General features: G+C 44.8%; 1 protein-coding gene across 1 annotated transcript in view; it reads left to right on the forward strand.

The window, feature by feature from the left end:
* The window catches only part of LOC104403049 (myb-binding protein 1A-like protein), a gene marked incomplete at its 5' end in the record, with an annotated part of 43,254 nt that overhangs the window by 26,910 nt on the left and 2,553 nt on the right, over positions 1-13,791 (forward strand). Inside the window, 2 exons of the mRNA XM_010011081.1 lie at positions 1,817-1,930; positions 12,854-12,955. Coding sequence (XP_010009383.1) covers positions 1,817-1,930; positions 12,854-12,955 — 216 coding nt within the window. The remainder of the gene's footprint in view (positions 1-1,816; positions 1,931-12,853; positions 12,956-13,791) is intronic.

Raw genomic sequence — 13,791 nt, forward strand, 5'->3', positions numbered from 1 at the left:
TGCCTTCTGAGTAAATCTGTAGTCCTGAGGTACTATAAGGATAGCTTGACAGGACCCTTCTCTATTCTTTGCACCCATTTGCTTTTGTAATTGTCAAAGAAGAGATGGTGCCTTGAGGTTTATGACCCTGCCTGAGCCTTTCACAATGAATTACGGCCTTTTATCTACTCTGAGGGTCACGTTCTCTTTTTAATTGCACTGAAGTGACTTTCCACTACATTTGGTACATGCCATAATTTGCACTGTAAGACACAGCTTCCCCATAATTAAAAGGAACATGCAAGCTTGCCTGCCTCGAACATGGCATCAGGGTGCTCTCTCTCATTAAATCAACATAAATCTTTTGACGTGGCCTCATTGGTTCCCTGCTGCATTTTCTTCCACGAATAAAGAACAGAATGTGAAAAAACACTCTATTTGGATAATTCTCTTCACTGGTGCAAACTGGAGGGAAGTTTACAAGATATTACTCTGTTGTAACACGAATACAAGGGCTGCTGGGGGACCTGTATTCAGTGTCCTGTCCCTCCCTGACACCTGGAGTGTGTTGTACGGGAAACACAAACCTCTCTTAGCTTGTGAGGTGTCCTGTTTGACTGCCTACAACTTTGGATGCTCTTGCTGCTCTCAGGAGATCCAGAGATTTCTTCTCTTTGTTCACTTTGAGTTGTTCATTAAATAGTTCCCTAAAAATGCTTCAGTAGGAGGGTGGGTACCATATGGCCAGCTTTTAGCCTCCTGCTACATATTTTCCAGGTTGCTTCCTGTAGACCCAAGGGGTATCTGGAGGCCAGGTTGGGCATCGCCAGGCTGCGTTTTTTCTTGAGGCTTTTTAGACTTTTAATATCAATGATGTCTTTGATAAGGAGTTTTACAGACTCTGGCTGTTTTCTGTAGGGTGGGTTCAGTTGCAGTGTGTGGTTAAACCCAGCAGCTCTTGCTTTCTTTGGACAAGATTAACTCTTGACTTAATTCCCAATGAGTTTTGGTATTTATACCTGCATTCAGTTTTGTTCTGTGTGATAGCTAGAGGCAACATTTTTTCTTCATATATATGTAGAATTTGCTTGCTAACTCTGTGCTGCTACAAAAAATTTCCCTTTAGATCCTCTGAACTATTGGTACTACTCCTCATTAGTGTACTCTGTGCATCTCTGTCATTTGCTTTTGTCTATTGCTGTGTTTTTCATGTACCTAAGAAAGCCTTAAAATAGGACTTCTGGAATAGAAAAGGGCTTGTAAGAAGATTGCAGATTACTGTTGGTTTTCTAGTGGCTACCCTTTTCATTGCTGTGCTAATGTAGAGGCTTAATGAGCAGCTTTGACTCCAGGGCAAGGCTGAGTGCTGCTCTGAACAGCAGTTTCCATCTAGGTTTCCTTTGAAATGAAGCATTTGCTAATCTGCCAGCTTTTATTTTTGTTTATTTGTGCCTCCTGCATTCATCAGGGTAAAGGGTACAGTCACACAAAGGGCTGCCTGAAGACTTCTGGAGACCGAAAGTGATGCACTTGGAGCAGCTACTGAGACTTATTTTGGATATTAATGCCTAAATCTAGAAGTGACATGATCCCTCCACTCCCCTTTGACCTTCTCAACCAGAACCCACCACCCTGTCTCCTAAGGAGTGTCTCTTTTAGGATCTAGAGAATGTTTTCTAACAGGGCAACATACATGTTGGCGAGGATATGTGGCATTTGGAACATGGCATTCCCTGCGTGCTGGGCTTACCTGTTTGCCTCAGTGGGGTATTTGCATTGCTAACACCTTCCTAGAGAGTGCAGAGTTTCCACATCTCCTCTCCCCTTTCTCTTTCAGGCCCAGGCCTGTTTGCTTCTCCGGAATGTTCTGCTGCTTCGTGAACTGAAGCTCTTCATGACAGAGGAGGAGTGGGAGGAATTGATAAGAGAAAGCATCAGCCAAGTGACAAAGGTAACAAGCTTCAACATGTTAAATGTATAGATAGGAACTAATGGGTGCTGCTTTTACAAGTGGGGTGCTTGTTCAAAGAGCTGGATTCTGTAGCTGTGCTCAGCTTAACTGATCTTGGTGCCTGCTTGTACCAGGTCTGAGTAGTGTCCATCAGGATTACAGCATTCTTGTAATACTGCTGCTAGATGTATTTTCACCAAGTGCAAGAAATATTCTTGGTGCAGCTTAGTGGTCCCTGTGTGTGGATCTAGGAGGCAGAGCTCAAGTTTCAGGGAATACACTCATACAGATCAGTTTAAGGTGGTTTTAAATATAAATTTTGAATTAACAGGTATTATGGACATTTGCTTAATTTCAGAAAATGCTGTGGAAGTTCTATATTTGAAGGAACTTCAGGGCCAAAGAGATAGAGCTGAGGTGCTCTAGGCTTTTGACTCCTGGTGTGTTGGAGACTTTCTGGACTAGACTCCCTCACTGGTATTGTTTGTTAGGGAAACCTTAGAATACATTGGTACGGAAAAAAAACTGGGCTCCTGATTCAGTGGCAGATGCAGGTTGCACCTGAAGACAGTTTTTGGGTGCAGCCATTCTGTGGGAGGTGATTTGCAGGGCAGAAGACTGAAGGAGCAAATACCATTCAATTATATCCTCATTGATTGACATGTTGGGAACCAAGGAACCAAATTAATATTGTGGTGTGGTGACTAAATTTGATGACACAGGAGATTCCAGCCTTGGTGTTCCTATGTAACTGTAGTATTGAACTCTTCCTAAGTGTAGCTTGCATTCTTCTTTAAATGCTGCTTGCATGGTAATTTAGGCCATTCCATAATTTCCTCTGTCAGAACAAAACTATTAGCTCTGTTCTCTTTTGTCAAGGAGGCACAAAATCTAATCAAGTTTCAGTCAAGGAATTCAGAGGTGCTGTTAATGATTCTTGAGGAAGCAAGTGATCCTGGGTTTCATTAAATAGCTTTTGTTTAATGATTGCATCAGGAATCCAATGGGTGGAGTTAGGTATGATTTTCTTTTCCAGCTACATAAAATGTGCCGTTCCTCCCAACCCAGTCACCTCCATGTTTCTCTCTAGCAGCTGAATACCTGCAGGACCCGGTGATACACTGGGAAACCACAAACACAGTGCCTTCATGTTGATCTTGTCAGGGAAAGTTGAGCGTCTTGCAATCCAATCAGCATTTTAATGAGCTTTGCTACCAAAGCATCCTCCATGCCTCTCATTTCTGTGGTCATCTGTGTTTAATGAAAGATTCCTGAGAAATACTGTCAGTTTGTTTGGGCTCTCCAAGGTGTACCCCGTGGGTATACCCTGCTTGAGGAGGGTTTATTAGCTCTGGATCTCCAGGTGGAGATTGTGCGCTTGAGTGAAAGAGAAGCTGCAGGTTGGGTGGAAGTTACAGGCTTGACATTGAAATTACGGGGTATGTTTGGATTGTGTTAAGGCAGGAGCTTGGGCTCAATGATAGCCCTTTCTGTCCCTGATGTCCACGCATGCCTCTGCTTAGCTAGAGGGTAGGGAGGACATTTGTAGAACTGCAAGCTTCTCCTGCAGCTCAGTCTCGTCCGTGTTCATCTGAGACGTCGGTGGGCCGTTCTAGGTCAGCTGTGATTTGAGGTGGGTATGTAAAGCAGGCAGATGTTGGCATGTGAATGCTTACCCATGGGAACCAGGACTCTGAGCTGTAATTCATGATGCTGTGGAAAATGATGAAGTTTTATTGCCCCAGATGAAAGGTTTGCATTTTTTGTCATTGGCCATTTCCGCCACCATCCCTCACAAACAGCTGTTCTAAGAGTGGGAAAAAAAATATAATGGAGAACTTTATACCTTTCTTTGACCCAGGGAGAAGTCTGAAATAAGCTGTGAGGGCCAACTGTTTAACTGACTACACTGATGTGCACTTGCAACTCAAGCAGTGTTACTGTACACAAGGAAGCTGTCATCTGGAGGCTTTGCTACGCTGTGTCCTTGGTCAGATGTGCAGCTCTGGGTCTGGTGGTTCTTGGAGCACAGGATTTCTGTTGCAGGTGTAAGGCTGTGAGAGAGGATAGGATGCTGTCTCCTGGTGTCTTCCTTCTTATCCTTTCTTTCCTCAGTGATTGCATTGCATACCTGCAGATCACCTGGTGAGGAGCAGTGAGCCTGGGGTGGTTTTAGGCAGTGATATGTGCTGGAACTGGGTCTTGGATATCACTAAATGATGTGTGCAAGCCTAAGAGGCAGATGAGGGAGAATCAACCATCAGGAGCTTTCAGTAAAGAGACAGCTTCCTGAAATAGCAGCTCTGGCTGCTGCAAGGCAATGGCTTTTGTGCTTACATAAGCTAACTTGACCTTATTCGTTCCTAAAATGCTTAAGCATGCTTATAAAACATACATCACAGTCATGAGGGATTCATGTTTGCCATCTCCTTACTGTCAGCAAGGCAAGCCTTGATGTCCTAATGGAAGCTTTGGAGTTGACTTGTTCTTGTGAGAGTCCTGCTTGCTGTTGGTGCTCTTGGCTGCTTCTGCTGGATCAGTTGGACAGCAAGGCTTGTCCACAAGCTCTGGGACTGCAAAGTTGAGGAAGCAGAGAAAGCTCTGACACAGTTTGGGCCTCCCAAGTCCTAAGTAGTTACTTTACACAGAGCAGAACCTTGCTACAGTTGTTCAAGTTTCTTCTGATGTTGGGAGTCTAGATGACTGGGTTGTGTTTACAGTATAAAGAAAGAGTTGCTTCATGTTGTAAATGACACAGCTCACCTGAGATCCTACAGTTTCTGACAGAAACCTCTTCAAGACCTTTGTTCTTTTATCAGTAGGTCTCAAAGCGCTTTACAAAGGAAATGCAAACCAGCAAGTTGTTGATGTAATGAAGAAAGTATTTCACAGAAACCCAAGAGCTAAAGTATTTCGTTTACTAAAGTTGCTCACCCTGTTTTACAGATGACATGCTTGGCTGGGAACTGAGCCAGGAATCAAACTCCAGTCTCCCGAGACATGAGAGAGACCCCTTTGTACATGAATAATCTTTAAGCTTCTTAACTTGGCTTCAGGACAGCCCAGCATGTTGGATAGGAAACTCTGTCCCTGTGTTATCTAAGGAGGATGCTGGTAGTTGTGAGTTCGGGCTGCTTGGAGTCATGCAGTGATGATAATGGCAGAACCTGAGAGGCCCAAGTTCCCCATTTCACGCAGGGAACTGCTGCCCTGTTTTGGGGAGGGATCTCTGTGAGGTTGCTGCTAGGGCTCCACACTCTTTCTGGCTCTATCAAGTGCATCAGTTTGGTCTTTCAGCACTCCCAGTTGGCACTGCGGGCACCTCTTGGTGTTTGTTCCCTCTGTTAGATGTATTTCCTTTTTCTTTCTGATATGTTACAGAATTGCTGTCTTGGCTTTAGAGTGATCTCGAACCTGTGCCAGTTTTGTAGTCACTCACTGACAGATTTGTGGCAGGAAGCACAGGATCTGAATACGTAGTTTTGTTACCTTTTTTGTCATCCCTTTCCCAGGAACAGGCTTGCCCTCCTGAACTGAGGTGCTTCGTTTAACTCCCAGTTTAAGCATAAACTCCTGGTTATGGTGTGAAAGTCAGGGGGAAATGGGAAAGGATTTTGACAAATATTCCAGAAAATGGCTATTTTCATGGCTTGGTAACTCCAAAACAAAACAGCCCTCAGAAAACTTGGTAAAACTGCTCTCTGTGGCTTGTATAGCAGTTTCCTGAGGGTTTCCTTTGTCTCTTCTGCAGTGAGTACATCATAGGAAGGGCTGAACTTTACTGCTCTTTTTTCCCTTTGCTTGTTTTGTCAGTGTCATAAGAGATTGGCAGAGCAGATGACATTCAGGTTGGCTGTTTGAAACCAAAATGGGATCAAGGCATCCTGGAATGTAGAAGTGTTCACAGACTCTGATACCCAAGTTCAGTGCAAGACCAAAGGCTTCTGGTCACCAGTGTTGGAGACCTTGGGATGAATATACACATTATCCTAATGACACATGTGATGCCTCCTTCCACTTAGGTGGTTGCTTGGACAGGGCAGGCAGCCGAAGGCAGGTATGAATGTAGACAGACAAAGGATTACATGGCCTGTGCAGGGGATGGTACAGATAACCCAAGCCCTCTTTTCCAAGACTCGTGTGTAAGTTATTGTATGAAGACTTTTATTGTATGGCATTAGAGGGTTTTGTTGCTATTGTGGTGTTCAGTTAATGATTTAAAATAACTATCTGGAGCCACTCAGAATGTGCGAGGGGGGAGGGATGGATATAGTACATAACCTTCCAGTGCAGACATGCCCTTCATTTCTGGAGGGCATCGCATTTGATTATCAGTGTCTTAATTTGTAGGGAGATAAATTATTAACAGTGACTTCATCAAACCTCTAAAAAAGCCATTCTTCAACTTTTTTCATGAAGATTGCCTGAACTTTTATCTGTCCATCTTTATAAATTCTTAATTCATTGCCCTTTCTCAGCCTCTTAGCTTGTAAAATGAGGCCAGTAGTGATTTAACTGATATCTTTGACGTGCTTTCAGAATACTGGATGTCTCTGTGGAGAATTCATTTCTCCACTGTCCCCTCAGCTGTCCTGGGTGGTTTTTCCCTGCTGCATTTTTGTATGGTCTATGGAGGAAAACAAAAATCAAATCTTTAAACTTGGGAAAGCATTGACATTTTCTGTGAGAATAGCTTCTGGATTGTGGGCTCCTCCCTCTAATAACAGCCAAAATAAACACTGCAAGAAATGCCCTTTAGTTATACCCTTCAGTACGGGGGTTTGCTTTGTCCTCTGCCTTCCCTCTCTCTGTTGGTCATGGACAAGCAGAAACTTGGTGGTTACCTTCCCTTTGTGAGCATTTCTTGGTGATTTGCTTCTGTTAGAGATGCAAGGAGAAAAGTTGGTAAACATTTAAACTATGTCTTCAGAAACTTGGTGAGAGAGAACGAAGGGAGGAGGGACTGTCAGTGCTTTTATTCCCTCTTTAAGTGCTCTCAGCAGAGCTGCTGTGTTGTTCAAGTGGGTGGTGTGAGAACCTCTCCGTGTGTGTTTGGGTACCTTGTGCACATGGAAATGAATCTGGCTCTGTGCATAGGTGGAAACTGGTGTGGAGAGGCACACTCTTCCCTCTGTCTTCCATGAGTTAGCCCTAAGTTCTAGCTTGGGTTCTATTGTATAGTGAATATTGTAATGAAAGAAAGTGTTTGGGGGTGGCTTGTCTGGGTTTTGGGAAGCTCAGAGTTGATTCCTGGCTCTGTCATGGTCTGCTTAATTCCATCATCTTACTTGGCCTCTCTGTGAAATGGAGGGAATGATGCTGGCTTACCTCTTGCCTCTGAGGAGAAATGTGAGTGTAATTACAGGTGAGGTGAGGGTGCTTACATCAGATAATAACAGGAGCTACGAGCATATAGAATACTAAAACACTTCATTTGGTTGTCAGTTTGTTATTAGCTTCTAAATAGCAGAGGAAGGCTGTGTCCCTCCTAAACCTCTCAGCTTGCCTGCATCTTGACTTGGGAAACCTTGTGCATTGGCTCAGGTCATGGGCACACACTTGCAGGGCCTAAAATCCACTTGTTGGAGCCCCTCTGCGGGTGTCTCCACCACAGGGACCTGAGCCCCACCAGCAGCAGAATGATGGGTTCTGGCTTTGCTCAGGGACCCTGCGTGGAGCCAGGGTGAAGCTTTTAGCTTTCAAAGGCAGTGTGAAAGCAGTCAGCGTGCTGAGATAGACCTCTTCAGCGTTTTCTTGTGGCTGTGGCTGTTCACTAGGGGGGAAATTTTGCTGAAGTATGTGCTGCAGGAGAAGAGAGTTTACCTTAGCAACCTTGGGCTGTGCCAGGGGGTGTAAGGTTGTGCAGGGTGGGTGGAGGTATGTGTTCTGCAGGGTGCACTTGGCACCGTATTCAGCCATGAATCTGCACATTTATCCATCAGCATCAGGTCTGTGATGGGGGAGGAGGGGGAAGGATGTAGATAGTGCAGTGTGTGGAAAGAATGCAGGTTGGCTGGGCTCCTCCAGCTCACTGAGCAGTGATGGATCTGTCAGGCTGATCCCACGGAGGGGAAGGGCTGTTTGTTTTCAACAATGAAATAGGCTGAAGGACGTGCTGGGAATGCATAAATATTAAATGGCATTTAAACTTCCAGCTAGGAAATGTGCTTGTGCCTTGGTAGCAGAACACTCCTGTGCACTCTGGAGGTCCTGCTTTGTCTTGTAAGTCTGGGTTAAGTGTATCCCCTCCACTATAGTACCTTTGAAAGGGGCAGAGGTGCAGGCAGGATGAGGTTGCAGGTGGGGGGTGAATGTGGAGGCTGCCAGAAACATTGCCTGGCTCCATGCAACAGCAAATTGCCATCTTCCCTGCAGGAAACTTCAGGCAGTGGCTGGGATGCTGACTTGGGCTCTAGACGTGCATGCACCATTTTTGATGTATGGCAAGTTTCAGGGGAGTCCTTGGCTTAGACTAAAATCCTACCGACCTGGGAAACTGAGGCATGGTGCTGTGTGCTTAACTAGCTGCTAGCCCTCTGTCCTACTTGTATGACTCAATTACTGCAGGTATTCACCTACTATGCTCTAAAAAACTTGGTTTATACTTTGTGAAGGTGAAAGTATGCTGTGAAGTTCAATGAGAGATGGAATAGAGGTTGGATCCTGCAGTAGTTGGGATACCTCCATGTGTTATACAGGAATTAGGAATATAAGACGATTGATAAGATGCAGCGGGTGTGCATCCTTGTAGAACCCCGGGAAGCAGAGAAGCCCTTCAACAGCAACAGCCAGAGGCTTTTGGAAGCAGCATATTTAACAAAACAAGACAAAAGCATCTGTGCCCACTGAATCCGTGTAGGGCGAAGCAGGAACTGCACTGCTGTATTGGCTTGAGATGAGATGGGGTTTCCAGCTGTGAAAACTGCCTCCGTATTTTTCTCTTTTGGAAAATGACCTGCCTAGATCTGCTGACAGCTCAGATGTACAGGCATGATTAACCATAACAGGTATTACTGAGCTGGAACTGGAACTGAGATTCCCTGTGAAGTGGGTCTGGCTGTTTACTGAAGGAGCAGAGTAAGAGAAGCAGGAAGTAGGAGAAAACAAACATCAGCAGCAAGTGGTGCAATGTAGCTGTTGAGCACAAGTTATGTGGTCTCTCTGCTTTTAGCATTGAGTGATTGGGTTATCTCAGGTTGGTAGAACTTTCAGAGGGCAGGGGAAGGGAGAGCTGGATACCTTTGTGAGCAGCACATGGCAGAGAATCACAGAAGAGGTGGTTAGACGAGTTCTGGGTTTTCCCTTAACCCTCCACCACTGACCTGTAGCATAGCTGGAAGGAAAACCCATGCTTTGTGCCTCAGTCTTGCTATGTAAAATGGAGATAGTTGCCAACCTTGTGCAAGACTATTGTGATCTAATCAGTTTCTGAGGCTCTCCTAAGGATGCTGCAGATGACTGAAACACTACTGTTCTTTTTATGGCATGTTTACTATGTGTTGCAGTTTGACATCTGTTACCAGAGTGGCTTTTACTTTAATTTTGTGATTGTATTGCGTACATTCCCCAAATGAAATCATGGTAGGCCTGCAGAATGATTGACCTGTGCAGTTGGGGTGGCATCTTTCAGATAGCTGAGTGAGGAGCAGACCAAAGCAATCCTGCTCTGTGAACCCACAGCATGCAGACAATGGTCCATACCTTATGTAGCAAGAAGTTATGACAATAATTGAAGTTTGGACCCAGTTCCCATTGAAGTGACTTGGGAATTTCATTCCTTGGAAGCAGTACCCCAAAGCTGTGCCAGGTCCAAAGTCAGCTGCTATTACATAACCAGAGTGCAGCCTGGCTTGTACTGATGTTGAACGCTAATGCAAATCCCATGGAGGCAAGTGCTCTGCTGTGTGCACTCCCTGCTATGGGAGGATGAGAATGAAGCGACTCGTGACAGAAGATCCCATCTCATTAGTGTGTCATGGAAGGCACAATGAGACAGTGGTGGTGAGATCAGGAGCTGAGCAGGAATTGGACTCAAGTCTTTGAGGAGGCTTGTTTGTCTCAACCATACCACGTACAGAGGTGCTGGTGTTTTTGTGCTCTTTGGAGTCAATTTGTTTTACAGCCTCAGTTTTACAAGAAGGGAAAGGGAAAAGGCACGTGTTGAGAAATAGTAAGACTTTATCTGAATCCAGTTTCCTTAAAGCAAATCCATTCTGCTTCTGGACTAGAGAGAGTTGTGCATTCTGGGAATTGTCTGCTGCTCCTTTGGCTTCGCCACCCACTCATATCCTCTTCCTTGTTCCTTCCTGGTCTTAAAAGCTATTTAAAAGTGATCCATTTCAGTAAGGAGCTATTTGTTTGCAGATCACCTAAATTGTGCTGGATTGCTTCTGGCTATTTATGCTGGTGGAACTGTGCCTGTGTTTCCAGACTCATGCAAAACACGGCTTTTAATATAGATGCTTATTCTTACAGCATTGATGTCGCTAGACCGGTGATACCTTCCTTCTCCAGCTGGGCAAGCCACCCTTTTAGTTCTGCAGGTCTGCATGAGTTTGGGTGGGCACGTCCCAGTTTCACAGCACTTGAAAAGCAATTGCAGACTTGTGAAAATCAGCCCCTGGGTTGTTGTTCAGGGCTATAGGGCTTTTCTCTTGATGTTAGGACGATTTGTTTCAAACCCTTCAAAGCATCAGGGCGATTCTGGGAAGCAGGGAAGGCAGCAGGAACAGGCAGTCAAGCCAGTGTGATTTAAATGCGGTCATCTACATCACTGATCTGTGGTGGGGAGAAAATGCAATTTATTTTTAATGCCTTAATTCTAAAATGGTTGTAGGTTGTATATTAGAAAGATGAGATGACAGTTGCCTTCACTTTGGCTCCTTCGCACACAGCTGCCCTCATTCCTCTTGTCCTGAAGAGCTGACAGGCCGTACTGATGTTCTCTCACACAACATGTACACAACTTAGCAAAGTAAGGATCTCCCTGACAGCTTTAACCACAAGTAATGCCTGTTAGCCTGGCAATATCTTGTTCATCAAATTGCAAGGAAAATCTTAATGCAAATCATATTTTTCTACATTATTATTAATAATTATAGTTATGATTATTTCTTGTGGTAAGCTTAATGAACAGAATGTGCACGGCCCATGGAGAGTTGTATCCTACATGTGAAGATTTATTTATATTTTAATCACACCCCTCTATTTGTTTCTCATTTTACCTGAGACTTCAGAGCTGTTGAATTGTTTGACCTTGTTAGTTAATGGCAGGTCTGGAATAGAGTTGCAGTGCATCTCTCTTTATCAGGGGAGAGTAATTAGCAAGTTATTGGTAGTCAGATGAAGCTGTGGTATGAATTCCAGCCAGCAGAACATGGTGGCTTTCTAATACAGGCAACAGGAGAACCTCGGAAACCAGAGAAGAGCTGCAGTCCTTCCCTTTCCACTTCTTATCCAAGGGTCCAGACAGACCGACAGGAGAAGTAAAACCATCTTCTGTGCTGCTGACCCCAAGGAAATGGTTACCACGTCCATGCTGTACAGACATGGGGATGGCTGGCTGCTTCCTGACCATCCTGGTCAGAAAATAGTTGTATCTGCTAAAAGAGGTCCTTATGCTCTTGCTGGGCGTCATTATTTGCCTGTTGTGGGCACAATTATTGAAGACCTTGCTTTGGGCAATACATTTCTTACTTTTTTTTTTTTTTTTTGGTGAGGATTTTTACTTTATTTGTCAGCTTTATGGTGACATAAATGGAAAATGATTTGCTCAGAGTCCTTAAAATTACTTCCTTAAAATGGAGCAAAAGCAATAAATGGTCTAATGGGAGAGACTGCCTCTCCTGGAGAACCGTGGCCTTCCAGCACTGGGTAGAGATTTGGTGCAGTGGTTTGTCAGTGATACAGGTTGCCAGAGGAACTGAGGATGCTGAGCCTGGGGTAGGTCTTGCCCGTTGGCTGGGTTGGCGTGTTCAGATTCCATGCAAAGGCAGGCTTGGCCACAAGTGCAGCCTTCTGTAGAGAAATAGCCTGTGGTGGGGCACACTGCTGTCTACGGTAAGCTTGTCCCTGCAAATCCTATCTGATATTAGTGTAATCCATGCAAGCTGTGGGGCTTGCTGTGGTGTGTGCATCCCCACAGAAACAGAGCAGGGAAGAAAACCACCATGTAACTGGGCTGCAAGGACCAGCTGCAGGCAGAGGATCAGCACCCCTGAGCCACCTCTTTGATCCAGCCACCTTTTTATGGCTATTTTGTTCCCTTCTCCAGTTGTAAATAACTGGCTTTTATTTGACCTGTCTTTGGAGTGATTTTTGTCTAAGCCAGACCTTTCAGTGTTTCAGAAAGCCTCCAGCACATAAAGGGAAAGCAGATGAGGTTTTTCTCTCGGTCATTTCAGTGAATTTAAGCTTGATTGACAGGCCCTGTTGTAATAGTGGCAACTGGGATTTCCTCAGCAGAAGTGTTAATGGATTTTTGCATTAGTGCTTATGTGTAAATCCCAGCTTCTGCAGCTGAGCAGCAACATGTTATCCCTCAGGTGTGTCTGTTGTCTGGCAGCCTCCTGGCCTTTCCAGGGTGGGGATAGAGATGCTGTCTTTACTCTTTGTTCTCTAGGAGACAGCAACACCTCTCCAGTTATGCTTTAGCTTAGGAACTAGAGAGCAGCAAGAGTGTGTGTTTGTGGTCTGCTTGTTCTTCTTTTGTCCAGTTGTTTCTCAATTAAGCTGGGTATCAGCAGTGCCCACCATGTACCCTCCTGAGCATTTCCAAGGTTTGGTGGTTGTTGTGTTCCAGGGTTATTTTGGTGACAGATTAATCCTGCAATTCATTACTCATTTTCTGCTTTCTCCTGAGAGGAGTGATGCTTTTTCCTGTTTAATCTATGCTGCATGTCAATCTTCTTGTTTCGTTTGCAGAGTTTGAAGATGGTTGGCAAGTGTATCCTGAAGGCTGAGAAAGAGAAACTTGCCAAGAGCTTCGAGCTGTTAAACTTTCTCCTCAAAACTGTGACAGAGGAGGTGAGTGCAGGACCCGATGTGTGCAAATGGCTGTTGTTCTGAATACCACCAAAGCCTCTTCTAAATGTCACACTTGGATTTTTACTTGTGACTGCTACATCCCACCTCATCTCTTACCAAAGGTACCACCCCTTGAGGGAATGCATAGCTGGGGTTGAGGACAGAAAAGCTCTCATGTCTGAAGGAGTGATCCTTAGTTCTTATGAGCTCATCTCCCGGAGCTTGTTGAAGGATTTGTGCAGCGTTGTGCAAGCATATGTGGCATCTCCTTTCTAATCAGCAGAAACATGGCCTGGGATACAGTGAGGGTGAGGTGGGTTTTGTTCCAGATGGTTGCTCTGTCCTCTCCACTGAACCCCAGAGATTGTGATTCCCCAAAATTGACACTTCCTCAGAGGCTTTGTTAGTGGGAGTGAAGCTTTGTTTTCCTGAATGAAAAACACAAGAAGATTTTCTATAGGTGATAAACCAAGTCTCCAACGTGGTGTTATTTACTGGAGCAAAATACCACAAGCAGCAGAATTGCTGAAGCCCAGTTTCCTACTGATAAGCACTGAGCTCACACCACAGCCTGTTTCTTTGTGATGAGCTAATAGGAAAGTGGGTGGAGGAGAGAGATTATTTCCAAGGCTCTTGTAGGAACTGAATAGCCTTTGGGACACTCCTTTCTGTCTGATTTTACTGAAATTATCTAGTGGGTTACGGCACAGGCAGCCAGAGGCAGCGTGATTGTGTTCTTTAGAAACCAGGCTGAAAATGCTGCTGCTTTTCTTTTAAATAAGTACATAGTCACTTGTATTCTCCCCCTGCTCCCAACCGTGGACTGAAAGGGAAAG

The sequence above is a fragment of the Nestor notabilis genome, unplaced genomic scaffold (genome assembly GCF_000696875.1).
Source record: "Nestor notabilis isolate BGI_N333 unplaced genomic scaffold, ASM69687v1 scaffold153, whole genome shotgun sequence".
In the NCBI taxonomy this organism is placed as follows: Eukaryota; Metazoa; Chordata; class Aves; order Psittaciformes; family Psittacidae; genus Nestor; species Nestor notabilis.